We start from the raw sequence: 27,468 nt of genomic DNA on the forward strand, positions 1-27,468 counted from the left end.
GGCCGGGGCGGCTCCGCAGCTCCGGGGCTGGGTTCGCCTGCTCCCCGCCCTGCCGCGGGCCGGGCTCCGCCGCAGCCCCCGGGCCCCGCCCGGCCGAGCGCGCGTTCCGGTGGTTGCTCGTGTTTACGGGTAAATCCCATCAGCCGTTTAATTATGTCCTGTTAGAGAGTGTTGTGTACACACAGCCGCGCCTTTGCGGGTGTATGTTTATGTGGAAGGATCACCGCGGAATGGTTTGGGCTGCGTGGGGAAAGCCCATCTCATTCCAAACCCCAACACCTTCCACTACCCCAGGTTGCTCCAAGCCCTGTCCAGCCCGGCCTTGAAGACATCCAGTGTTGGGCACAGGTTGCTTCTCTAGGCAACCTATGCCAGGGCCTGACCACCCTCACAGGGAATTTTTTTTCCCCCTAATAGCTAATCTAAACCCACTCCTTCAGTTTCACCCCATTCCCCCTTGGAATAACATGAGTGTATAATTTTATACACTCATGGGTGGTTTATATGACTTTACACATATATCTTCATATACCCCTCTATCTATACATGTATGCAGTGTGCATAAATAAAATACATCTACATTTTCTATAATAAATATATAATTTATGCCCTCTCACCCATTTCTGCCCGCTCCCCATCTGTATCCTTGGCCCCTTCTCTCCTCAATCAGTTCCTAAACATTCCAACAGGTGATAGTTCAGCCCTTGAACTATTGTACAAATAATAGTTAATAACTATCTCAAGAATGACTAATACAACACTACAGTTTTTTACTCCTCTTATCCCATGTGGCAATAAGAAAAGTAACACTCACCTTTGAATCAGCCTTGGGACTCAAGTGGTTCAGGATTCGTTTTTACAGAGCCAAAGTCCTTTAGGAATCTTCTGCACTGCTGGGTTTTTACACCACCGTATGATGTGGTGCAGGAAAACCTCCAGTTTGTATCTTCAGGGCTGTAACAGCATGGGAGAACTGGAATAAAAAATTCTGGAGAAGCAGTGTGCTTAGCCCAGAAAAAGGGATTAATGCAGTGTTTCCCAGTGTTTTTCTGTGTGTTTCCACCTTATTTGGCAACAGGAACAACTGCAGGATGGGGGTTGAGTGTTGTGTGTTTGGTTGTTTGGGTGCTGCTGCAAAAGGAAGGGTTCAGGTGTGTCAGTGGGGCACTTAAGGACGTAGTTTACAAAATCACAGAATCACTGAGGTAGGAAAACACCTCCAAGATCATCGAGTCCAATCGAGTCAACACTGTGACTGATCCCCAGTGTTGTAGGCAACACAGTGTGTGGTGATTGGGGTGGGGCTGAGCCTCATCCCCAGTGGGCACAGCTGTGAGCAGCACTGACAGCAATGAGCCATGGAGTGCCCAGGGGCCCTGAGCAACCTCCAAAGGGAGCAGAGGGCACACAGGGGTACTGCGTGTGGCATGAAGAGTATAAAAGTTGTACTGTACAGCAATAAAGAGCTGCAAATGCTTGAAGTTTTCTGAGGTGACAGTGTTACTCACTATGGGGAGGGGCCTGAAGCTTTCTGGTGGGGTAAGGTGTTACTCTGCTTGGGCAACTGCTTAAAGCTTTCTGAAGTTGTGTGGTGATACTCTGTATATCATGGCCCCTTGACTGCAAGGTATGCTGTGACACCCCACCTTGTCACCCAGCCCACGCACTGAGTGCCATGTCCAGGCATTCCTTGGACACCTCCAGGGAGGGGAATTCCAAACCTCCCTGGGCAGCCCCTTCCTGTGCCTGTCCACCCTTACAGTGGAGAAGTTCCTCCTGATGTCCAGCCTAAGCCTTCCCTGGCACAACTTGAGGCTGTTTTTCCTATCCCTGGGAGCAGAGCCCGACCACCCCCGGCTGTCCCCTCCTGTCAGGAGTTGTGCAGAGCCAGAAGGTTCCCCCTGAGCCTCCTTTTCTCCAGGCTGAGCCCCTTTCCCAGCTCCTTCAGCCTCTCCTGGTGTTCCAGCTCTGTTCCCTTCCCTGGACACACTCCAGCCCCTCCATGTCCTTCCTGAATTGCTGTCCTCAGGGCTGGAGGTGCCTCCCAGGTGCCAGCACAGAGGGGCAGTCACTGCCCTGGGCTGCTGGACACCCCATTCCTGATATGAGCCAGTGGTGGTGCCAAGTTAATGGTTGGACTCGAAGTTAGAGAGCTTTTCCAGCCTTAATGATTCCATGATTCTGTGGAACACACTGGAAATGAACCCTGGTTTGTGGTGATGCCCTTGTGTTGTGATGGGTGGCACTGAACTCCCTCCCCTCCTGATTGCCACACTTCCAGGGAAGGGAAGGGCTGAAGATGCATTGTTTGGGGTCAGTGGGCACACACTTTTCAGGAAACATGTGGGACAAACAGGTTAGGCAGATCATCCCACTGCACTTCCCTCTGTCTCAGCACTTAGTTGCCATCCTACCCACAGACAGCCAGGACAGAGGTGGTGCATGAGGATTTTAGAGCTGGCTGTACAAGCACTCAGATGGAGCAGTTCTTGGAATTCATGGATTTTCTGCATGCAGCTGGCCTGAGGAAACTCAGGATCAGGGCACTTGGGCTGTGTGTTTGTGAGGGCAGCAGCAGGACTTGAGGAAGAGCAACATCCAGGACTTTGTGGTACTTTTGTTCACTGAATCCCAGGCTGCTTTCACTTCCACTGGAACATGAAATATCCAAGCATGATTCCAACCATCCAGCTCTGAAATCCCAGCCCTGCATTGCTGCACTATTGGCAGCCAAGCCTATCCCTGAGACAGGCTAAGGAGATTAAGAAATCTTCTCTAGATGCCACAGAGAGATTTTTGTGCTCATCCACCACAGGTGAGTAAGTTTTACTGGCACTGTCTGATCTGAACCTCTCCTGAGACAATCAGACACAAGCATTTATTTCATTCAGGTTAATTAAATAAAACCTATTTTAATCCACAGTTTAATTCTGCAAGCAGTAGCAATAATCATCTTAGGCAAACCTCTGCCCCAGTCTTTTAAAAAGAGAGCAGTTAAATAATGCATTTGGGCTTGTGAAGTGCATGGAGGGAACAGGAGAACCCCTGAGGCCTGGGAGCACGTGGCCTCTCCAGGCTGCACCTACAATCCATGGCACATCCACAGCCCTGCAGTGCCACTAATGGATCTTTCAGTGTTCCAGAGCAGGGGTCAGGTATCCCCACAGCCCTGATGAGGCCCCACCTCATCCCCTAATTCCTGGTGATAGGTTGTGGTCACTTTTTGGGTCTGTGGGAGCTGGAGAGCAAAAAGCTCTTTGCACACTTGGACTGATATCTGAAGTGCCTTCAGTCAGGTCTGTACTATGCAGCAGCCTCAAGTTTCCTTTCCAGCTTCATATCAGTGTTTTATAAAATGAGCCTGTTAGAATCTGTTTAATGGCTTTGTGGAGGGTGCAGGAAAGCCATTTCTTGCATGTAATCCTTGTATATATTTTTTTCCTCTCATTTCCAACCAGGACATTGGCTGTGATCTGTGATTCCTTTATGCAGGGCCTCACAGCTCACTTGTGATTCCCACAATAGCCTCAGAAGGAAAAGGTGGAACCCTCCCTACTGAAGTGAACCACCTGGATGTGGTGTGGGAGTCACACTCAGGGAATTTGAAGCACCTGAGAGCTGCCAGGGGTATGGATGATTGCCCTTGCTGCCAGTGGCAGCCACATGTCCACACTGCTCCCCAGGTTTGTCACTGTCACCGATGGGTGTCTGCCCTCCCAGGAATCATGGAATCACAGAATCACACAATACCCCACAAGGATCATCCAGTCCAACTCCTGGCCCTGCACAGACACCCCAACAATCCCACCCTGTGCACCCCTAAGAGCATTGTCCAAATGCTGCTGGAGCTCTGGCAGCCTTGGGGCTGTGCCCATTCCCTGGGGAGCCTGGGCAGTGCTCCACCACTTCTGGAGGGGAAGAACCTTTTCCTATCATCCAACCTAAATCTCCCCCAGCATAGCTTCCTGACATTCCTTCAGGTCCTGCATGGAGTGGTTTTGTCTTCCATTGGCCATGTCAGATGTCACTAACACTTTGTGGAGATGCAGATAGATGGCAGTGCCTGTATGGAGACACCTCTTGAGTCCTGGCAGCTGGGAGGGCAACCAGAGCCACCTCTCCTGATGCAACCCCACAGCAGCTTTAAGTGTTCCAGAAGCTAATCCCTTACCAAGCACCATCCTGGCTGAGAAAAGCTGTTAAACAGGATAGAAGGAGCAACATAGCTTTGGGAGAGTTTTATTTTCCTGATATTCTGGACAGGTGCTCAGCCCTCCTGAGATGGGCTCTGCCCCCTGCCCTTTCCTTTTCCTTGGAAAAGCCTCATGCATTTGAGAATGCCTCATTTCTGAGCAACAGGTTGTTCCTGTAACTGCTGCAGTGTGGGTCATGGCAGGCTGGGCCATGCTGTAGTTCTGAGGATGCTCATGGCAGCTCTCCAGCAGCTCTTCCACCCACAGGACATTCCCTGTCTGGAGCTGTCACTGCCCTGGGTCCACAACACCGTGTGGGATCACTATTTAGATGTGTGCAGGGAATGCCAAAGTTTGGCAAGAGCCAACAAAATCATCATCATGATGGATGGAGACAGACACATCACACAGGCTCTGTCAGTTTTCAATTTGGGATTTCAGTTTGGGAAACATCCCCTCAAGAGCCAGCTAAGAGGAACACCTGTGTCTACAAGACACTTCCAGAGCTGGGGAGGCAGATGAGCACTCCAGTGCCAAATTAACAGAGGAGCTTCTGCAGAATTCCTGGGGAAAAACTTTGGAGAGGATTTCCAGGAAAGCCCCTGCTCTCTCTGTTGTCCTGTGGTGACTCCAGCACTAGCCCTGTTTCACCAGAAAGCAGCTGTACAGTCACCACAGCCACACCTGAAGCCACCTGGGGACACTGCACAGCTCCAGTGGCCTGAGCAGCAGGAGGCATTTCCCAACAGACAAGATCTGCCTCACCCAACAAATATGAATTCCCAAGGCAGACATCCACAGTCAAGGGAAATCACAGCCAAGTGCATGAAATGAGCATTGAGGGGCTGGTGTCAGTCCAGAGAAAGGAACAGAACAGGGGAAGAGACTGGAGTACCAGGAAGGGCTGAGAGAGCTGGGAAAGGGCCTCTGGAGAAAAAGAGGCTTGGGGGAATCTTCTGGCTCTCCACAACTCCCTGACGGGGGGTGGTAGCCAAGTGAGGGTCAGACTCTATTCCCAGGGACCAAGTTGTGGACTCAGCAGTGTAAGGCTGATGGTTGGACTTGATTTTTCCAACCTAAATGATTCTGTTCTGCTGCCTTCACTCTGCTCTTTCTGCAGGAAGTTGAGCTGGCACTTGGGGATAAAAGTTGCTCCTAGCAGGATGGTTTCTGTGACCCCCTTGCAGCAGGGAGCTGCACAGGTGCTGGCTGTGGCAGAGCTGTGGGCAGCACAGAGCCAGGAAAGGCTGCAGCAGGATGGCAGTGGAGCTCACGTGGAAAAGGTGCCTCACACCATGCTCCAGGGAAAAGCTGTTTGAGAGCCTGGTCTGTCCCCCCAGCAGCAGAGCCACCAAGGTTCACTGCTGGCTCCCGAGCTGGCTCACTCCCTCCTGTGGCTCCTGTTGCTCTGGAAGCCTGTCCATGTGCTGTGTGGGTGGTGTGGGGGAAGAGAGGAGCAGAGCTGCCAGGCTGGCTCTGCAGCTGCTGGAACAAACAAACTCCTTTCCACAACTTCCACAAGTGGGGCTTTTTCAGCCTGCAGTTAAGTAGGCAAATGCCACAACCCAGCTGAGCATCCCTGTTTGCCTTTTACATGGTAAACATGGCAAATATAGCAGGTGACTCATTCCATTGATCTTGAAAAGAAACTGTGCAGGTGGATTTGTGAAACTTCCAAGATAGACTTGGAATCAGGAATTTAAGTAATTCCCACCTTTGATTTTATGGGGTTTTTTTGGTGGGTTTTTTTTTTTCCCTTTGGTTGGTTGTCTGTTGAAAAAAACCCTGAAAAAATTAATATCAAAGTTCAGTCTTGATTAGCATGAATTATCAGGACCTATACATGTACTTCAGCATCTGCTCAGCTGGAAAGTTTCCACCAGGAGTTGATTTGGATGTAGTCAGAGCCAGAGACCTCAACAGTGTAGGCACAAGGCAGTCTTCTCCACTTGGGATCAATTTTGGGGATTACACATAACTGGATAGGGGGAAATTGCTGTTCTGGGAGCTGTTACTGCAGCTCTGAGCCACAAACGTTTTCTGCTCATGACTTTTCACTCACTCTTTGTTCCTAATCTTTAATCTTCACTTACGCGTTCTTAATCGTCACTTAATCTTTGTTCTTGCATGACACTGACCTCCTAAGGGGGGATGTGAGGAAGGAACAGGATTAAGAGGTGAAACAACTTGGCTGCAAAGCGGCATTGTCCTTGGTAGATCTGGGTGGAGAAAAGTGCTGGTTCAGCTCCCTGTGTCTCTTTGTGCCCTTCTCCAGATCCTTTAAAAAATCCCTACAGCTCCCACTCTGTTTGGGCTCCCTTCACTAAATCCTCAGAAAGGAGGAAGGCAAGAAGCAGCCTCCTGGCCCACCTTGACTCTAATATTCTGCCCTTTTCCCATGTTTTTTGGTCTCTTTATAAGGGAGGGACATATCATCCTGATCCCTTCAGGCTCCTTCCTGTGCATCTCGCAGCATCACACGCTCTGCATAAAGAAACATCATATCTTACTTTGATTTGCAAATCAGCAGGTACCCAATTCCCATGTAAATGCATTCACAGGATGCATGTTGTTGGCAAAAGGAGCTGATAACAACTGTCTCTGCAGAGCACGGGGTGCAGTGGAACTTGCTCCTTATTTTAGCATTTCAGCTGTAACCACGAGGCTGTTTCTTCTCATCCTGTCCCTGTTCCTTGGGAGCAGAGCCTGACCACCCCCTCATGTCCAGCCACTGTCACCAGCACCCCCAGGGCCTGTCCCATCTTTCCAGCCACTCTGTCCCCAGCCTGGAGCTGCACGGGCTTGGTGTGACCCAAGGGCAGGACCTGGAACTTGGCCTTGTTGACCCTCAGCCCATGGATCTAGCCTGTCCAGATCCCTCTGGAGAGCCTTCCTGCCCTCCACACCCCCACCCAACTTGGTGTCACCTATGAACATACTGAGGGTGGCCAATCTCCTTGTCCAGATCATGGATAAAGATATTAAATACTGCTGGGTCCAACACTGAGCCCTGGGGTGCCCAGTGGTGCCCAGCCCAAGCTGGGTGTCACTCCATTCCCACCATTCCCTCTGCCCAGCCAGGTTTTTGCCCAGCAAACAGTGCACCCATGACCAGCCATTTTCTCAGGGAGAATGCTGTAGGAAACAGCATCCAAGGCACAGGTGAGACTGTAAATGTAACTGCAAAAGGTGAATCATAAACTCTGGCAGGAATATGTCTGTGGAGACCATGGCCAGGAAGCCCCCAAATCCAGACTGACATTGCAATACAAGCTGGAAGTGGCCTAAGCAAACAGAAAAATGCCTCTCCAGCCCAGCTGCACTCCCTGCACAAAAGGCTGCCTCTCTGGGTGCTGCTGGGAGCAGGGAGATAATCTCCCTGGGATCATCTCACACATCTCTGTGTCACTGCTGCAGAGGCAGGCACAGCGGGCTCAGGTGTTCCCCAGAGGTAGGGAGGCTTCCCTGACTCCTGGTTACCCACATTTAAATGTGAAGGAAAGGATCAAAGCATGCTCACATCAGCTGTTTCTTTTCCTCCACCTCTTCTCCTGCTCAGAGTATTTTCGGGAGCATTGGGGTGTCTGCCACCATGGGACAGGAAGAGACCCTCATTCCTAGGGAATTCCAGATGATTTATCCCTGCTGGTGTCTTCTTGTCCCACTGGTGAAGGGGAAGATCTTAAGGAGAGGTGGGCAATGCCCTGCCCTGCAGTGAGGGTTTAGGCAGTTCTGGGGTTTGCAGTCTCTGAGGTTTGAGTACTGCCTAGATTTGTAAATCCAGACCAAGGACTGGAAAACAAATGCCCATTAAACTTCCTGCAAGAAAGGCAGGAGGAGCTGAGGTCACTTGGTCTGTTCAGCCTGGAGAATGAGGGGCTGAGGGCAGAGCTCATCAGGGGAGGCAGCTTCCTCCCAAGGGGCAGCTCCAATCTCTGCTCTCTGTGACCACACACAGGACCCAGGGAATGGCTGGAGCTGTGGCAGGTGAGGGCTAGACTGGATCTCAGGAAAAGGTTCTTCCCCCAGAGGGTGCTGGGCACTGCCCAGGCTCCCCAGGGAATGGGCACAGCCCCGAGGCTGCCAGAGCTCCTGGAGCATTTGGACAGTGCTCTCAGGGATGCCCAGGGTGGGATTGTTGGGGTGTCTGTGCAGGGCCAGGGTTTGGACTGGGTGATCCCTGTGGCTCCCTTACAGCTTGGGATCAGTGTGTCAGTAACTGTGCTGTAACACAAGCAAAGCACTGAGATGAAACCACTGGCATAAAAACCCCCTGAGGTATTTTAAAATCAGCAAAAGCTGTGAACATACTGTTCACCTTCCTTTTTAGCTGATAAATTCACCTTTGTGTTCTGGGGCTGGCAGGGAGAGGGAAGGCAGCCAAGCAACCTCTGGCTTGTCTCTTCTCACGAGTGTCAGAGGTGATGGAAATGCAGCTGGGTTCCCCTGGGTGCCTCTGTAGTCATCACCTGGGAATGCAGGGTGAAGCCATCAGAGATTTGCTCTCTTCCCTTTGCACTTTGCCTCCATCCTGCCCTCCCGGCATTCTCAGCTGCTGCCACTTCTTCAATCTGTGTGGGGAACGGCACCATGAATAACCCTGGTGGCCAAAAATCCCACTTTGAGGAGGTCCAAAAATCCCCTTAGAAGAGGCACTGACCTGTTCAGGTCTCTGCCTCGCTGCTGGTTAACAGCACAATGGGGCAGGCAGGGCATCACCCAGCCCTCCCTGCACAGGAAATGCATTTCAGTGAAAAAAAAAATAGTCATTGCTGGGATTGTCAGGTGGTTACAGAAGCATTTCTGGAGCAGGATAATGTCCTGGGATAACAGGTGCACTTTCTACTTGAAAGAGAGTTGGTTTAGATGAGATATTAGGGAAAAAATATGAGGGAGGTGAGGCACAGGGTGCCCAGAGAAGCTGTGGCTGCCCCTGAATCCCTGGAAGTTCCAAGGCCAGGTTGGACAGGGCTTGGAGAACCTGGGATAGTGGAAGGCATCCCTGCCCATGGCAGGGGGTGGAAATGGATGAGCTTTAAGGTCCCTTTCAAACCAGTCAGTTCTGGGACTCCCTGGGATGAGCAGGTGCAATGTCTCCTCCTGTCTCCCAGCTCCAAGCCTTGTGCAGTGTTGTGGTTTGGAAAGCAGTGAAGAAGTCGGTATTTTGGTTAAACCACAGCTGTGTGTTTTAAGTCCGGGTGGTCCTCTGTGCGTGGGTGTCCTTTGCTAATCCATGCACGGTCCTGACCCTTTGGTGCCGCCGGTGCTTTACTGGCGCTGCTTGTGCCCTAAAACAGACACAATGGAGGTGCTTGTGACATGTTTTGTGGAGAAACTGACAAGGACAGTGGAAAACCCGCCATTCAGCGACACTCTGCTGCCCTCGAGTGGGTGCCTGAGAAACATCCCGCTCTTGCCTGCCCACGTGCTCTAAATTAGTGCTTCAACACTCAAAAAAGCCCCTCGCAATCACATTTTTACACTGTTTCCGTGGCGCGGGGAGGGCGAGGGCCGCGACCTCACCTGAGGGAAGGGGGCGGAGCCCCACTTGGGGGCGGGGCCTCACCTGAGGGCGGAGGGGCGGAGCTTCATGGGGGCGGGGTCGTGAATGTCGCCTCACGGCTTGCGTCGGGGGCGTGGCCTCAATTTGATGGGCGTGGCCATCGCGCCCGGGGTAATGAGGGAGGAGGATCGTGTGTTGTGTGACGGGGCGTGGTCACAGAGGGGGCGTGGTCTCGCCCAATGGGCGGCCTCAGGGCGGGGGCGTGGTTCTTTTCTTAAGGCGTGGCCTAATGTTGGAGGCGCGGTGACGCGCGGGGCGTGGCTCCGGAGCTGAGGGATGTCGCCCTGGGGGCGTGTCCCGCCGAGCGCGCGCGCGCGGCCCCGCGCTCTCGTCACTTCCCGCGCGGACGGCGCTGTCGCCGAGGACGGTCGTGTCCGGTTCGGGCGGCGGCGGCAGCGGGAGCAGTGGGACGGGACGATGAGCGACAGCGGGGAGCAAAACTACGGCGAGCGGGTAATACACGGAGCCCGAACACGCTGCGCGGCCGGGCCTCCCTCCCTCCCTTCCCCACACACCCCTCCCTCGCCTTCGGGCGGCGCCGGTCCCCCTGTGTCCCCTTTGCGGGTGGCGGAGCCTCCGCGGGAGCGGAGAGGCGGCGCGGCGGGGCCGATGGCGGAGCGGCCGCTGCCCGCATGAGGCTCCCGGCGCCATCTTGGGCCGGGACCGCGCGCCCGGCAGGGACAAAATGGCGGCGCCGGCCCTGAGGGGCCCCGAGCGCTCCATCCCGCCCTGCGGAGCGACAGTCCCGTCAGTCGCCTCTCCAGAGCCGCCTTGCAAGCTGCCCTTGAGCTGCTCTCTAATTTAGACCGCTTTTCGCTCCCTCTGCCCTGTGACAATAACTCTGCTTCCCCGGCCTGGCGTGCAGGTGGCTCGGGCTCTCCTTTAATTTAGGCTTGGTAATGGAGGCAGCCGCTTGGCTTTGTGAAGGCTGCAGCAGACAGCTCCCAGCGCTCCTCGGAAAGAGCTCACTGTCCAAAAGAGTTTTATTAATATCGTAACAAATGACTTGCTAAGCGATGCACATCAATTATTGCTTTCTATTTACTGGATCAGCTTTGTTGGCTTTTGATGCCTTTATTTAGGGTCGCTACTGTGTTTTGGGGATTTTTTTTAGCATAATTCAAATATTTTGCTGCAGCAGTGGAGGGGGTTGTGGAGGTGATAAGTTCCTAAGTTTTAAACTGGAGGGGGGGCAAGAAATCTTAGAAAAGGTAGTAATTCTGAGCAATATCTTTCCTAGAATATGGTTTTATCTTATTAATTCACTATAAGAAGCTGCAATGTGTGAGTGTTGCTACTTCAAGGTAGGTAAGATTAGTAAAAATTGGTCTCCAGGGGGCTAAAAATGGGAATGAGTGGTGAAAGACAGGGATTAAGGAATAGGGTCGTGCCAGCACCACCAGTGTTTTCATTGGTATCTTCATTCACTCTGAAGATCTTTTTAGTGAGGGGGTGGTTTATGCTCAGGGTGAATTATTTATGTGTTAGTTTTTCTAAAGATGTTTTAGTTGTTGTGAAGGTCAGACTGAAAGCTAATGTAGTTAATAAAGTTGCCAGGATAATCTGCATTATATTTTCAGTCAGAAAGGGTAGAAATAATAAAGCTTCTATGGCAAAGTCTTTTTGTGTGGTAAGAAACAGCAGAGTATTGGGGCAGAAATTGTTGTCTGGTGCTTTATTGTATTTTTAATATAAAAAATGTATTGAAGCATTTTAGGCAGTCTTTGCAAGTTTCTAGAATGAATTATGTCTGAACTTTTGTGACCTTTGAATAGGTAAGTTGTTTGAAATGTTTGTAAAGGTGAAACCATAGAGCTGCACACCTGCTATTCCAGACTGGGGCAGGGATTGGTTTTCCTTCTGCTCTTGCCAGTATTATTTATGGGATTTTTTTTGCTTATTTAAGGCTTATGTTTTGCTGACTCAATGGCTTTTGTGCTTTTCCAATTGGAGTCTCTGCAGACTTGAGTTAGTGTTTGGATAAATAATCTGGAATATGATTGCAACTGCCTTAAAGTGTCCCGAGTGCAGGCTGCCAGCAGGAACTGAGCTCCTGGTCTCTCCCGTAGTGCTGCTCCTCCAGCCAGTCAGATCTGGGAATTCAGTCAGCTGGATCTTGGTTTACTCCATTTCCAGCTGCTCTGGGTTGCAGGCCTGACTTGATTGAGCCCTCATGGCAGCTTTTGGGATGAAGAAATTCCAGGTGCTTTCGCCAGGAATGGGACTTGTGCAAGCAACAGCACAAATTTACTCTGGATTATGGCGTTTTCTAAAAGGGGGGGGAAGATAAGAAGAAAAAATCCCCACTTGAATTCTCTTTTACAGCTTATGTTCCATAGGGGGATGAACTGAAGGAACTATAAATTGTTAAATACTGGGATATACTTGAGATGCTGTTGTTATGCTGCAATGCCATGGTTTTCCAACTTAGTTTTGTTTTCACTGAAGCACATGGGATTTGGGCATGGAGGGGTTGGAAAAAGACGAGTTAAAGGCCAAATTAATGACTCCTACCCTGTTAATTAGGATAGTGATGGCTTGGTATGTGGTCAGAAGCTGTTCAATATGCAAGTCAGGGTGGGGGGTTTTCTTTGTTTGGGTTTTTTATGTGTAAAAGCTCAGTTTACAGATCACTTACAAGGTATTTAATACATTTATTTTCAAAAAAGAGTGATTTTTATTACTAAATTGTGTGAGAAGGATGTCTGAGGAAGCAATTTGAGGTTTGAGATGAGCTGATCACTCAGTGCCACCCTGTGTTCCTCCCTCACCAGCTGGCACTCGATGGCACCTCTTGGGGAGCTCGTTCAGTGCCCAAACCTGTCAGAAGACAATTTGGGTTTTGCTGCTGGGTTCATTTCCTTCCTTGGGCACTGGAGGAGCCCACAGTGGCAGAGGTGGTGGGAGGAAGCTGTGGCCTGATTTTTCAGAACACACTGTTCTTTCTGTGGAGTTTGGAAACCTGTGGGAAGGGATGGTTCTGCTCTCCCTGCAGTGAATCCCCAGCAGTGATCTCGTGTCCCTCAGGGGGAGGGAGGCACCTTCCATAAGGGGGAGGTTGGGGAATGTGGAGTCAGCACAGTGACACCTTGAATAAAGAGGCTGCAGATCTGATAATGCCACGGGAGGCTGCACCTTTCCTTAGGGAAACAAGTGGAAACTCATAACTTCATAGGAATACATGATCATAAAACCTTAATAGTTTTATTTCTCTGTATCTTACATTACTGACTGAAATGTGTAACTCCCATTCCTGTGAGGAAAACCTGGATCTCAGAAATGCAAAGAACTGTGGCCATCATCTACTTCCCAGCTGCTTCTGCCCATGGAAACCTTTCCTACCTACTGCCCCCCAAATAATCCTGCTTTGGGACACTCCCTGCTCAGAGTACCTGGTTTAAGGCTCTTTGTGCCTGTGCTTAGAGCTGTTAAAATCATCCCAGCACTTGGTTTGAAATGTGCTCAAGGTCTGGAATGAACCATTTGGAATCCACAAGCCTGGACTTCAGGGCTTCCATGTGAATTCCAGAAGTGCCTGATGAGGGGGAAGAACTGTTGATAAAGACCAATGGATGTGGGGAGGGAGGTTAATTTCACACTTGACAAACTTAAGGTTGGAGTGGGGGGTGGAAATGGTTATTGTTTAGTGAGTACCAGTGTGGATGTGCTGACCAGCAGTGCAGGGTAAAGAAGGTTGTTTCTTCCCTCTTTTCTTTCCAGTGTTATACCAGGACCACTCTTGGGCATTTTTCATTAACTTAAAATTCACAGAGTGAAAGAGCAAAGAGTAGGAAAAGAAAATACAAAGAACAACAAAAAAAGATGGGAGAAAGCTTTGGGAGTGACTGATGTGAACCCTCAAGGGTGTAAAATAAATTTGCAGTGCTGCAGGCCCCTGGTACTTGGAATTTTGGATAGGGAAGATTTCCTGGGGCTTAGGGTGGAAAAGGGGCAATATAGTAATTTTGGAGGTTATTACCAGTCCTGGTGATATCCAGAGCAGGTGAGGTGCATTGAATTCCTTAAAGGCTGGAATAAAGAAGTGCAATAATCCTGGAAAATGGGTGGATTGAGGGATGATCTGGGGAAAAAAGTGGGTTTTTAAAGACTGGGAAATGTGGAATGCAAAGCAGTTGAATGAAAATGGACCAGCTGTTACATTGTTTTGATTTTGGTAAATAGTTGCCTTTAAGACATTTTCTTCCCAAGTTCCTGCTCAGCTCCTCAGTGTCCAGATTTCATATCAACCTTAACATAATACAGCAAAGATTGCCTGAAAAATGTACCAAATATATGAAGACTTACCTGTTCTCTACTTATTTCTTCAAAGCTTTTTGACTTTTAAAAGTTCTGAAAAAGGTTTGGGGTGTGTTTGTGGGCAAAATCCTCCCAGCTGCTTCCCTCTGATCCTGCATTCCTCCTTTTCTTTCTGGTCTCCACCTGTATTTGGACACAGCTCCTTCTGTTTAGCCCAGATTATCTTTTGTGAGTTGAAGCATTTTTCCTCAGGTGAAAAGCAGCCTTGGTTTGGGTTTCAGTCCTTCTTCAATCTTGCTTTCTCTAACTTTGTTAAAGAGCTATGGCTTTTTATGGCAAAATTAATATATTAACTCAGAACTCATCTCTGTGGAGTGTTTTCTTTGGAAGGTAATAATGGATTTAGGTTAAATTAGTTAATTGTAACTTAAATTGTTCCTAAATACCCCCCTTTACCCTTTTCAGTGTTAGTAGATGGGAAGATGTAGTTAGAACTAAACTTTAAACATCTGTATGAAGAATACAGCCTTGGCCAACTTTGTGCTATTTCTGTTGCTCTTGGGATTAATTGCAAACCTGCTTTGTCCTGTGCATCATGTTTCTTTCCCCTGTATGGTAGGGAATTGTAAAATGGTAACATTTGGTCGAAATTGTATGGAAGTGATTGAAGCGTGTAAATTTCGGGTTAGCAAATGAATTTCTGAATGCTTAGTACAGGGTTCCCATTAAGTTAGTGTTCAGGTTTAAGAGATGTTAGAAAGATAAAACGGGATTTTTGAAAAAAATCTGGTACCCAGTGTCAGTGGTGAGCTTTCTTCATCAGAATTTACACAAAATTTAGAAGTATAATTCTGCTGAATTTTAAGTTTTCTCTTATCTCTTGAAATGAAGAATACTTTCTACTGGTGTGTTTAAGGCATATGACTAAAGCCAGGCATTGTACCAATTTAAAAATAAAAATACATAAGTTGAAAGTGCTAATTAGGTCATGTCACTGCCAGAGGAGAGTGCCAGTAAATAAGAGAGCAGGTGGGGTTTTAAATGAAGAATACTTTCTACTGGTGTGTTTAAGGCATATGACTAAAGCCAGGCATTGTACCAATTTAAAAATAAAAATACATAAGTTGAAAGTGCTAATTAGGTCATGTCACTGCCAGAGGAGAGTGCCAGTAAATAAGAGAGCAGGTGGGGTGTTAGTCCAGAGCAGTTTGGAGTGGGGCTCCAGTGCTGTTCTGGTCAGTGGGGAATGCAGATTTCTGTGGAAACACAAAGCCTGCACATGTCATCCCACTTGTGCAGGCAGCTGGGGGTGTGTGCTGCTAAACCTTCACACCAGGGCTGCCAAACTGCAGGAGGGGCCCAAAATTGAGATAATTGGAGGTCATGGAAGGAGCAGCCGTGCTGTGCTTTCTGCATTCAAAAGCACATCCGTCAGTGGCCGCAGCAGGACCTCACTGGAGTCACTCCTTGGTGATTTTGTCTCCGTGTGTGGCTGATAGTGCAAATTATTTTGAGTTTCCTCATGCTACAATTCCTTAGTAGGTACTCCATTGATCCAGTTGCACTTGCTGTTAAATACAGGCATAAATAGCAAATTCAGCTACTTAGGGCTAAGTTAAACATGAGTTAACTGAACCTGTTGATAAAATTGTAGGGCTTTGGTAGATTCAATTCTTGAACTGCATTTATAGTAAAAGTCCACAACACTTTTTTTTTTCTAGTTTCAGTTTTGGCACTAGATTTTATCCTGGAGTTCTTAAATATTCTTCATCCTGTTCTTTTTCTATTAAGGTTAATGGTGAAGAAGGAAAATGCGGAAGTCGCCATTTGACAAGTTTTATAAATGAGAATTATTTGAAGCTCAGGAATAAGTGAAGCTGAAATTTGAAAAAAAAGAAAGTGAATGCATGCTAATTATCAGACCAGAAGTCCCACTTGTAGAATATTGAGCAATTTGTGTGAAGTGGGGAAGATGAAAGAAGTCAGAATTTGAAACGGAAGAATGAAGAAAAGGAATAAAAATGAAGTTAAGATAAGAAGTAATCTGGAATCTGAAAGCACTACGCTAAGTAATTACTAGTCTGTTTATGTGTCCCTGTATATTTTGCTAAACATGCATGCATTATCTGTTTAATAGCAAAAGTACATGCAGGGTAAAGAAGTGTCTACCAGGGAGAAAAAAAAAAAAAACTCCTTAAAAATCTAGGCAGTGCTAATGCCAACTGCCCGGACACATAGCTATGAATATTTACCATTTATTTCACTGGAGCTTGTTTACAGCCCCTAGGTGAACAAGGAATTGTGTACAAATTAGGCTTTCAATATCTGCGTGCAGGAATCCCGTTCTGCTTCCAGAAGCGGAAGTGCTCATGGGTCTGGCAAGTCGGGGAGACACACCCCTGCAAGATCTCGCTCTAAGGAGGATTCCAGGCGCTCCAGGTCAAAATCTAGATCCAGGTCTGAATCCAGGTGAGTTTGCTTCTTTTACCTCTTCCTCCTCCTCACAAGTCACATGATTGTCAGAGGTGGCCCAGCGTAGCCAGTTCTGTTTCCAGGGTTAGTGGAGCTTCTGTGGATGTGGAACACAAAGGGGCGTGTGTGGTTTCAGGGTTGGGAAAGCCTAATGATATAAATTCAGATATTTTTGCTGCTTCTTCCAAGTTAAATCACTTATGTAGGTTTGTATCCTTGCTGATACACTTTGGAAGTGCCTGCCTTGTATCTTTTGGAATATTGACTTGTGTCTGAGACTGGAGTACTAGCAACTCTACCTCTTAGGTTTTTGGTGCATCAGCAGGTTTCCCATTTCAAGGCACATTCTTGTATTATGTTTCTTCACTGGAAGGAGTGATGCTCCTGGAGTAGTGGAAAGAAGCAGTGGAGGTAAATGTGAATTTCACAGTCACAGAAATTCACAGTGAATTTTCACAGACATTTTAAATACCTTTATTTAACTTGAAAATTAACAGGGTAGGAAGCTATGAATATTAGACAGTGCTGCAAGCTCTCCAGAAAAGTTGTGGAGAACTTCCTTATTGTATTTGTCATGTGGCAGCACAAACATCCACGTGCCTCTTGCTCTGTATTACCTCTCCTAATGCTCACCTGCCAAAAAAGGCGCCTGCCCTGTGTGCAGGGTCAGAATCCCTCTAAAAAGAGCAGATAGTTGACTGCTGACTACAGAAATTAATGTGTTGATCATTTCTTTACTCATTTGTAGGCATTCAGGCTAAAAAAGTGAGGTTTCAGCAGTGTGGTTTTCAGGTGAGCTGTTCACAGCACACTTTTAATGTGAACAAGCAGTGAATTGCCAAAGCCTGGGAGGCAGGCTGAAGGAAGATACTGTGCTGTCAGCAATCACCCAGGGTTGAAAACATAATCAAACAGTGTGCTAAATCTTGCAAGATCAAACAGAGAGGCTTTTGTGAAAAGGAATGTAATTGGGAAGCTTTGACAGCAGGAGAATGAGGGTTTTTGTTTAATTCAGGCACAGTTAGAAGTGTCATGCACCTGGCAGTCCCTGTAGTGTAAGAAGAAACATGTCAAATGAAAGGAATAAATACTTGTTGGAGTAATACCATTAGTGAGTGTGGAATGGGAGTGGCAGCAGTGAGAGATGGGGGGGCAGCTCAGGAAGGGCCCAGGCCCAGATCCTGCTCAGGGCTCTGGGCTCAGACCTCCTGTCAGGGCTTTATCCAGTTGGGTTTGAAAATCTCAGGGGAGGTAGGCTGCAAAGCACCTTTGGCCCTTTTAATATTGCATCAACAAAGTCGGGACACTTTCCCAGGATATTCTTCTGCCCTTTAATCCATGTGACTCCAGGGATTCCATATTCCTTAAAACATTTCCCACCTGCAGAATAACCACTGAGTAAAGATGCAGTCACAGGTGGTACACAATTCTGAGGAAGGAAATACAAGATGTAGAATTTATGAGAGACCTGGCAAATCTTACTTTTGCAATAAACAGTGTTTAAGTAATACCCATGCAACTGGCTTTTATTGACCAAAAATTAGAAGTTTATAACTACCACGGCTTCCTGAGCATTTAACAGCTGTCTTGAAGATGCCTATAGCTGGAAATAATGGAATTATGTGCCAGACTTAGTGCTGATTAGTAGGTTTGGACAGAATTGTGTCGAGGCACATATTTAGAAACAACATACTTTAATCTCTGTTTAGTGCTGTCACACGTTGAGATGTGGTCATGGGCAGATCTTTGAACTCTGGCTTTCCCCAGTGAAATAACCCTGTAATAACTTCTATATTTCTTGGTAGTTTCTGTTGCAAATGTATTTTTGAGTTACCAGCTTTATAAATTAAACTTTGATTTGGGAACCAACCTGTGTCCTGGTGTTTTTATCAGTTGGGGTGTGGATATACTTGATTTTAAAATCTACTTTTATTGATGTTTGTAGCTCCTCTTAGGCTGATATCATTCTGGTACCTCAAATATCAGTTCTGTGTTTCCTTAATTTTTTTTTCCTGTATCAGTGGCTGAAATGTGACTGTGTGCATGTGTGGAGCTTCTTTTTTTTGTTATTGATATTATAATTTCTCTCTCATTTTACTGTTTTCCCAGCTTCAGGGAAGTTCTCTCTTTTTCTTTTCTTTTTTTTTTTTTAATTTTGTTGCCAAAAATAATGTTTTCTTTATAAATACATAGTGAGAGGTGCTGTAATGGGACATGCTGAATTAATTTCTCCTGGACATCAATATGCATTTTAAGTTGAGCTTCCCTGGCTGTCTCCTGATGAGGTTGGAGGTGTTTTTTGAGGAGATAGTTTGGACAGTTTGACTGCCTTGTGACACTTGGTGAGAAATCCTGGAAGAAGCTGTTAAATGCTCAGGAGTAAAAGCAGTTCAGGTTCAGAGCTTCCCTCACACCAGTGGGGTGGTGCTGCTGTGCAATTAGAGGAAAGGGACATATAAGACACAAGAGCCTGAAAATCAGGAATTTGTGCCTGAGATCCATTGATCCATTGACTGTTACACTGTTTATTGCACTTCCTAGCCTTGAGAGGTTTTTATTTTGGAGTGGTGTGGAGTGCAGGTTATTCAGTGCAGCCAGCAGCAGACCAAGGTCAGGTGTAGTAGCCCTGTGTGAGTGCCCAGCTTCTCCTCTAGGATTGGCTGTGTTGGGAGGGGTGAGGCTTTGGGAGGAGGAATTGAAGAGTTTCAGACCCTCCATGTCCACAGTTTGTGACATAAGAAAACATTTTTGGGCAAAAAGAATTAGTGAGCAGTTGCACCTTTGCATAAATGCACTTAAGAGTGTGAACATGTAAATATTCATGAACAAACAGTGCTAAATAACTGCTGAAATACCAGCAGGTAAATGAGCCAGCTCAGGATTGATTTCTTCAGATTGTGTTCAGCTCTGTTTCAGGGACATTTGCTTTTCAGTGTCACCCAAGGCAGCACTAAGAGAGTGCCCCCCTTAGTGGTGCATGCTTTGTGTTAAGGCATATTTACTGTTCCCTTTGTCTGATACATGTGAAAAGAAAGCCACCCCACTTGTTTTTACCTAAACACTGAATATTCTAAGCACTAGCATGTCACACCCAGGTAGCTTTGTTAGAGGAAGAGCTGACTGTGATCAAGTGCACGTTCCTGGACTGCAGCAGGAATGCCCTGAGACTATCTGCAGTAATCTGATAGTGAAGATTTAGCCCACAGTCCTTGAGAGTAGTGAGTAAATGCATTATAGCTGAGGTATGTGGTACTGCAGGGTTTTGGAAAACAATTCCTTGAGCTTATTGTGACTGTCTGATGGATTTGTGAAATGTTGAACACCCCAACAAGCCCAGCTCTGTACCTTTCTCTTCTTTCCCTCAGGTCTAGATCAAGGAGGAGCTCCCGCAGACACTACACCCGGTCGCGCTCGCGTTCGCGCTCCCACAGGAGATCCCGAAGCAGGTCGTACAGTCGGGACTACCGGCGGCGGCACAGCCACAGCCATTCCCCCATGTCTACCCGGAGACGTCACATTGGGAACAGGGTACGTGTGTGAGGGGTGGCTCGTGCTCCTGGATGCATCCCGCAGTCAGTCTGTGCCCTCAGAAACAGAGGGGTTTTGTGAAAGGCTTGTGCTCCTGTAGGTTTAATTTATTACTCTGTGTTAGCAGGTGACCCAAATCTCAGCCCTACCTTTGTTCTTCTTGAAGCCCCGACAGTCACAATTTAAGAAACAACCCAATTTGATTTTAATACCTATGTCCTTTCCTTTAGGCAAATCCTGATCCAAACTGTTGTCTGGGAGTGTTTGGGCTGAGTCTGTACACTACAGAGCGAGACCTGCGAGAGGTTTTCTCCAAGTATGGGCCCATCGCCGACGTTTCCATCGTGTACGACCAGCAGTCGCGGCGCTCCCGAGGGTTCGCCTTCGTCTACTTCGAGAACGTCGAGGATGCCAAGGAAGTAGGTTGGGGTGCACAGTGCTGGGCTCTGAGCTCCTGGGGTGTGTGTTCTGTCACAGGGTATAGCCACGGGAAACTCACGGCCTGAAAAATACTTGGAATCTTGTAATCATGGGATTTGGGCTCACTGGTGCTGCAGAATGAATTGGGATTTCTGTGGTCACCCAAGCAGAGAATCCTACACTCATATCAATCCTTGTAAAGCTGCCCTTTATGCGCTGGAACAAGGCTTATATTCTGCATAAACTCCACTCCAGCAAATCTCCAGTCTTGTCCACATCTGGCATGAAGTCTTCCATTTTAGGTTGGAGTTTGATGTGTAGGTCCTGCTACGTAGCAGACAAAAAAAAAAACAAACAAAGCACAATTTGTTTGGTTTTTTACTTTTTATTTGTGACTGATACTATATTCAAGGCTATGATAGTTTGAAGAACGTGTTTGAATACCTTAGTGATGCTATTTTAACCAGTGTTTTATGTTGTGTGGTGTAGTAGTTACATCTCCCTACATCAGCATGTTCAAAAGTTGCTCTTAATCATGTCAGAGGCACTGAAACAATTGCCAGGTGATGTTCCTTTCAGGATTTTAATGCCACAGAAATCACATTTTCAGTGGTTACTGGCACTTCAGTCCAGCTGGCCTAGAGTGTCTTACACAGTACACTCACTGCAAGATGTGACACTCAGACCTGCCTCCAAACTGAGCTGTGTTTTAGGACGTTTTAACACTGGAAGCAGTGGTTAGGAATTCATGTTGTTGCTGAAGTTTATACTTAGAGCTGATGCTCTTCTGTCACTCCCTAGGCAAAGGAACGTGCCAATGGAATGGAGCTGGATGGAAGAAGGATCCGAGTAGACTTTTCCATAACAAAGAGACCTCACACACCTACCCCTGGAATCTATATGGGAAGACCCACTTAGTAAGTTTTATCCATGGTTTGGTTGGGTTTTTTCCCCTCAACCAGTGAAGGATAGGATTCATTGTTTTGTAAAATCTCCTGTTTCTCCTCTGAGAGACCTGATCCTGAGTGGTTTTCTTGGTTTCTTGGGCTTACACATTAATGCACAAGTTGTGTTTCCTTGTTCATGGCTGCTGTGCTGTACACCAAAAACACTAGACATGAGCATCAGTAGTAATGCTTCTGTCAACAGGAAGACATTTTGACTCTTTCTAAATTGTTTTAAGTAGTTTTTCTGTGTACCTTCAAATATTCAAGTCCTTTGCAAGCTCAGGTTTTGAAGAGTAAATAAACAAGTGCTGAACAAGTGCTGGGTGGATCAGTTAGCATTAGGGCTTAGCAGTTTGCTGTGTTCACACACTGCACTTTTGACTTCAAGTTGTCAGCAGTGTCAGTTGTTTTCCCAAGTCATTCCCCCGTTTATTTCGCAAGACTTTCAGCTTACTGATGGTTATGGTGATGTTAAGACTACAGGTATTTTTTTAGTCAGAACAGGAGCTTTTTCAGAGTTAAAAGAGGATGAAGACTTGTCTCAGAATGGAATTCCTCTTGTGCCTGTGATGCCAAAAGGTTGAGGTTTATAAAGGTTGAGGAAAACAGCTGAAAGTTCAAGCATTTAAAAAGCAGTTATTTAAGTAGTCCTGTTCCCACCTGCACTGATGGGAAAACAGGAGTGCTCAGTCTTCCAACTGTAAAGAATGGGACCTAATAATACAGTCTAGTTAAAATAGTGCAAATTTACCAGACTGCGGACAAAATTAGAGTTTTGCATCTTAGTAAATGCAATTTCCTTCACTCCCTGCAGTGGCAGCTCACGGCGACGAGATTACTACGACAGAGGCTACGACAGAGGCTACGATGACCGTGACTACTACAGCAGGTCATACAGGTGAGCATGTTTGCAATATTTTGCTGCTTTCTGAACTCTGCTTTCTCATCTGCCTGTGTAAACACCAGGCAGTTCATCCTACATAACTATTCCAGAATATTTTTGCACTCTGTCGTTCTGGAATCTTCCTCTGGAATCTCCACCAAAATGATTGCTCAGTACAAATGAAATGGGTTGGATTGAGAAATACTTGATGGTGTTTGACCTGTGGCCTGGCTTAGTCCAAAATGTTTTCTGAATCTGCACTAAGTTTTGAAAAACAAAGTGTGTTGTTTGCATGTTCATTTTAGAATCTTTAGTTGGTTCATCTGTTAGCACTGAAGTGAAGCAAATTAATATTTGAGTTGGTATTATAGTGTCAACTTATATTTTGAGCACAGTGTAGTAGATAAAAAGTGGGAAATTTCTGTGGTCCCTGGTATCTCCTGCTGATAATTATGGCACCTCAGATGTTGCCAAAAATAAGGAATTATGGATTGGACATCTGCATTAAAAGGCTTTTTTAACATCCCTTGTCAGGTTGGATGTGTGTGTAAACATGATTGGTTTTGGTGATAGCATTTTCCAGCAAAATCCTCACAATTTCTGGGACACTGTTAAGATGAACACAAAAAGAGCAGTTGATTTTTTTTCTGTGCACACTATCAAACATTCCTACAGTTGCTGTGTTAAAGTTATGGTGTGGCCCCAAGTCTTCAGTGCTTAAGTGGTGCCTTTTCATTCTGGCAGGGGTTTGTGGATGTTAACAGAAGCTGTGATTGGGTCAGGAGAAAGCCAGTGAGAGTTACCTGCTCTAGTGGGAGATGCCCCTGCCTGTGGCAGGGGTGTGCCTTGGGTGGTGTTTAAGGTCTCTTCCAACCCAAACCATTCTGGGATTCTGTGAATAAATACAGACCCACAAATGACTTGTTTGTGGCTACTTGAAAAATGTCATGGTGCTACTTTCCCCTCCTGTTGCTATGTTGTGAGGGCTTCCCTGAGGAAGGAAAAGTTGGAATTGTTCAAGATGCAGTGGAGCGTTGCATACCCCACCCTAAAATTCCATTGGTAACAATTCCTTTGCATTCCCTGCCCTCTGTGAAAATAGTGCCCTGAGGGAAATGGAGTGGCAGATGGGAATTGTCCTGTTAAAACTTCAGTTTCTCCTTGTTGCTTTGGGAGGCTTAATTTTGCCTGAAAAACTGTCTGTAAATAAGAGAATAAACTCCAAAAAAAGCAATCCCCCCAAAACAACTGGGGAAGACTTCAAACTTGGTTAAGTCTCTTGGTAAAGCTTTGCTGATCTGAATCTGAGGAGGTTCCATTCCAGCCACTCAATATTCATGCCATAAGGTGTTGGTTTTGTTCTCCATAACAAGTTACATCACAGTTCTTGTTTAAACGTGACTCTAAAGTGTTAAAATGTCAGGATAGGAGTGTTTTCCCTGCCTCCACCTTGAAATCAATGTTTTTCCTGAATTGATCTTGCTGCTTGAAAATAATAAGTAAAAGGGTTTGCCTTGAGTAGGTATGTGTTTAAAAATCAATGTTAAATTAAGTAATTCAGCATCACCCAGTGTAGGAGCTAATGTTGTCTTATCTTCATGTCATTTTTTACTCTTCTGATGGGGGAGTTTTGTACAGTGAACTTTTTATTTTTTAAATTCCTAAAAGTTGTTCTGTTTTTGTTCTCACAGAGGAGGAGGTGGCGGCGGCGGAGGAGGCTGGAGAGCTGTTCAGGACAGGGATCAGTTTTACAGGTGTGTACTGGATTAGTGGAACCAGGCAAGGAAACACAAAACTTGGGAGTGCCTGGATTGGAGAGGTTTGGGGGTGTCTGGCTGTAGCGCTGACTGTAAGTCAAGGACATCTTCACCTTGGACAAGCAATTCAGATTAAAAGTGAAGGTGGGTTTGGCTTACCCTGCTTGTGTGGGATGCTCCTGGCTTCAGACTAAATTCACATGAAAGCAGATTGTGAGTGCAAGAGCTTGTGTTTGTTGTGTTAGTCAAAAATAATACTGGTAACAAAACATGGTAACAAAAAAGAGAATTCAGATCTTTGCTTTGTTACCCAGTAGAAATGTTGATTGGGTCTCCCATGCTCCCTAGCTTTCCCAAGTGCATTCCTGAGACCAGGATGGGGTTAGAGCTCCCCACCTAAAGCTGCAGCCACTCACCTGTGCAGGTTTAACAAAGGGATTGTTTGTGTCACCCCTGTCACAGGAGGAGGTCACCGTCCCCGTACTACAGCCGAGGGGGCTACAGATCCCGCTCCAGATCCCGGTCCTACTCACCTCGTAAGTAGCCATGGACTCAGGGAATGCTTTGGGCTGGGAGGGACCTTAAAGCTCATCCCATTCCACCCCCTGCCATGGGCAGGGACACCTTCCGTAGACCAGGTTGCTCCAAGCCCCATTCAACCTTACCATACCTGGGCCTAGCCCAGTCACAGCTCATGTTTCAAAAGTAAACTTCCCATTCCTTGAACTTCTTTTGAGCTTCTGTGTCCACTAAGATTGACTTTGGTGTGAATATGTTATTGAGCCACAGTTCCTTTAATGCTTCATTGAGAAACCTTGAGGACAGAGTAAATACTTAGGAAAAACCAAGTGATATAACAGCCCATGTTTTGCGTCTGCGATCCTGTTTCTTCCTCCAGAACTCTGTTAAAACAGGAGTTTGGGAGTTTGGTTACCTCTAGGACATCAGGCTCAGATCTGATACAGGTTTGAGGAGAGGCAGTGGGTTTAGCCAGAAATCTCTCAATCCATGAAGTCTGACTGTTGGGTTTTTGTCTTGCAGGTCGCTATTAAAGCATGACACATAGAGGAATTTCTAGCTACAGCCTTTGAGTTGAAATTGCAAGTCTGTGGACAATATTTTTTTATTGTCTCTTCTGTTTAACCAAGTGACAGTGCCTAGTGAATTAGGTGACTTTTACACCTTTTATGAAGACAACTTCTGTGGCGTTCAATGCTGTTTCATTCTGCATATTTGTGTAGTTTGGTGCTTTGTTTCCAGTTGTGTTTTGAAAGGAGTATGTTTTGCATGTATTTTTTTAGTCTACATTTTGACTCCTGAAAGGTTTCTATTGTAAAGACAAAAACTGTTCAGTAAGTTTTTTCTACTGATTCCAAGTTATTCCCAAGATCCAAACCTGTGTAAAATGCTTTCCAAAAGTGAGAAAATAAAATAAAAAGACGTTTGTTTTTTTTCTTTTCCTACTTATTTTTGCAAAGAAAACAAAAACATGGAGGTAATCCCAGAGCAAGTGCCATCCACTCCTTCCAGGAAGAACCAGTCTTTTGGTGTCCCACAAGTAAATTGCATCTGAGGTGCTTCTCAAGTGCATTTCTCACTTGTGAAATCAGCACTGAATCCCTCATTTGGGTGTTCAGCTGTTACCTCTTGTATTTAAAAGCTTTTGGGCCAGCACTTCATATGTATCTGTCATACCACGTAGTGAATTTGTGCACTTGGATCTGTGAGCCAGTTATTTTTTAATGTTGTGTTGGAGTAGCTTTCCACATGGGTTTGTGGTGCGAATGTGGGGTTTTGTGAAAATAACAGAAATTTCTAGACTCAAAACTGATGATTTCTATGGATGTAGGAGGCAAAGTTTCAGGAATGGTGTGCCCTCATGCAGAGGAAGAGACTGAGGGAACAGGCTTCAGCTGCTTGGAGAGGAAGTGGCCAGCAGCAGCACACCAGGTGTCTTAGGGATTTACAAATTATCCAGGTATTTATTAAAACTTACCTGTTTTTACTCTCCAGAGTGGACAACAGGTCCATGGCAGTAATTGTCTGAGCTGCTCCTGGTGACACATTTTGGAGTTGGCTGCTCCTGTGACACATTTTTTTGCAATGTGTCACATGGCCCCTGTACTGAGTGTCCCAAATCCCTGTGTCAGGTCCACACTTGGTGTGAGCATTGCAAGGCCATGGTGCATCATGGAATAATTTAGTTTGGAAAAGCCCTCTAAGATGGACTCCAACCACTCCCCAGCACTACCAATGTCCCCAAGAGCCACATCCACAGGGTTTTTAAATCCGATCCAGGTATTTATTAAAACTTCCCTGTTTTTACTCTCCAGAGTGGACAGCAGGACCATGGCAGTAATTATTCTAAATTGTCTGAGCTGCTCCTGGTGACACATTTTGGAGTTGGCTGCTCCTGTGACACATTTTTTTGCAATGTGTCACATGGCCCCTGTGCTGAATGTCCCAAATCCCTGTGCCAGGTCCACACTTGGTGTGAGCATTGCAAGGCCATGGTGCATCATGGAATCATTTAGTTTGGAAAAGCCCTCTAAGATGGACTCCAACCACTCCCCAGCACTACCAATGTCCCCAAGAGCCACATCCACAGGGTTTTTAAATCCCTGCAGGGATGGGGACTCCACCACCTCCCTCAGCTGCTCCTTCCAGTGTCTGACCCCCTTTCCATGAAGGAATCCCTCCTGATGTCCAACCTGAACCTGCCCTGGCAAGGCCTGAGACTGTTTTCCCCTTGTCCTGTCCCTGTTCCCTGGGAGCAGAGCCCAACCACCCCCAGCTGTCCCATCCTGTCAGGGAGTTGTGCAGAGCCACAAGGTTCCCTCTGAACCTGCCCTGGCAAGGCCTGAGACGGTTTTCCCCTTGTCCTGCCCCTGTTCCCTGGGAGCAGAGCCTGACCACCCCCAGCTGTCCCCTCCTGTCAGGGAGCTGTGCAGAGCCAGGTCTCCCCTGAGCCTCCATTTTCCAGGTGAGTTCCCCCAGCTCCCTCAGCCTCTCCTGGTGCCCCAGCCCCTTCCCCAGCTCTGTTCCCTTCCCTGGCCATGCTCCAGCTCCTCAATGTCATTGTGAGCACCAGGGCTGAAGGTAAGGTTCAGACCCATGAAAATTCCACCAAGGGTGCCAGAGGAAATGGGTACTACCCATGAGCAGCAGCTTGTTGCAGTGCACCCCACAATCCATGCTGAAGCTGTTCTGGGGTTTGGGGGTGTAGCTGCCCAGGGGAGGAGAGCCTGTTGTCCAGCACTTCCTGCTGCTGAATCATTCCAAGGGCTCCCAGTCCAGGAGCAGCCTGGACAGAGATGCTGCCAGGGTGCAGTGTTGCCCTGTGGCACGGCTGGCAGGTGGCTGTGGGATGTGTGCTGGAACCCACAGCTGGCTGGCCTGGTGCTCTGCCAGCAGTGAGGCAGGAATTATCCATGGAGGGGGAGCCTAC

General features: G+C 47.0%; 1 protein-coding gene across 2 annotated transcripts; it reads left to right on the top strand.

Moving 5' to 3' along the window:
• The first annotated feature begins 10,017 nt into the window (after window positions 1-10,017).
• Window positions 10,018-25,471, top strand: TRA2B (transformer 2 beta homolog). Of its 2 annotated transcripts, XM_039696905.1 has the most exons (9): window positions 10,018-10,209; window positions 16,349-16,482; window positions 19,851-20,013; window positions 20,244-20,432; window positions 21,235-21,350; window positions 22,195-22,278; window positions 23,955-24,017; window positions 24,483-24,556; window positions 25,062-25,471. In XM_039696905.1, the coding sequence occupies exons 1-9, from the start codon at window positions 10,033-10,035 to the stop codon at window positions 25,070-25,072; spliced, it is 1,011 nt and encodes a 336-aa protein (XP_039552839.1). In that variant the 5' UTR covers window positions 10,018-10,032; the 3' UTR covers window positions 25,073-25,471. The 2 variants fall into 2 exon arrangements, with proteins under 2 accessions (XP_039552839.1, XP_039552840.1); XM_039696906.1 differs by lacking the exon at window positions 25,062-25,471 and having other exon boundaries at window positions 24,483-24,564.
• Window positions 25,472-27,468: the final 1,997 nt, after the last annotated feature.

Source organism: Passer montanus, unplaced genomic scaffold, assembly GCF_014805655.1.
Source record: "Passer montanus isolate IOZ18808 unplaced genomic scaffold, ASM1480565v1 scaffold115, whole genome shotgun sequence".
In the NCBI taxonomy this organism is placed as follows: domain Eukaryota; kingdom Metazoa; phylum Chordata; class Aves; order Passeriformes; family Passeridae; genus Passer; species Passer montanus.

Excerpts from the sequence above, each read along its gene's own strand:
- TRA2B (XM_039696905.1), top strand. The coding sequence starts at position 10,033 with ATGTCGCCCTGGGGGCGTGTCCCGCCGAGCGCGCGCGCGCGGCCCCGC. Across the intron at positions 16,483-19,850 it reads AGATCCAGGTCTGAATCCAG|GTCTAGATCAAGGAGGAGCT; the intron begins GTGAGTTTGCTT and ends TCTTTCCCTCAG. Across the intron at positions 22,279-23,954 it reads TACTACAGCAGGTCATACAG|AGGAGGAGGTGGCGGCGGCG; the intron begins GTGAGCATGTTT and ends TTGTTCTCACAG.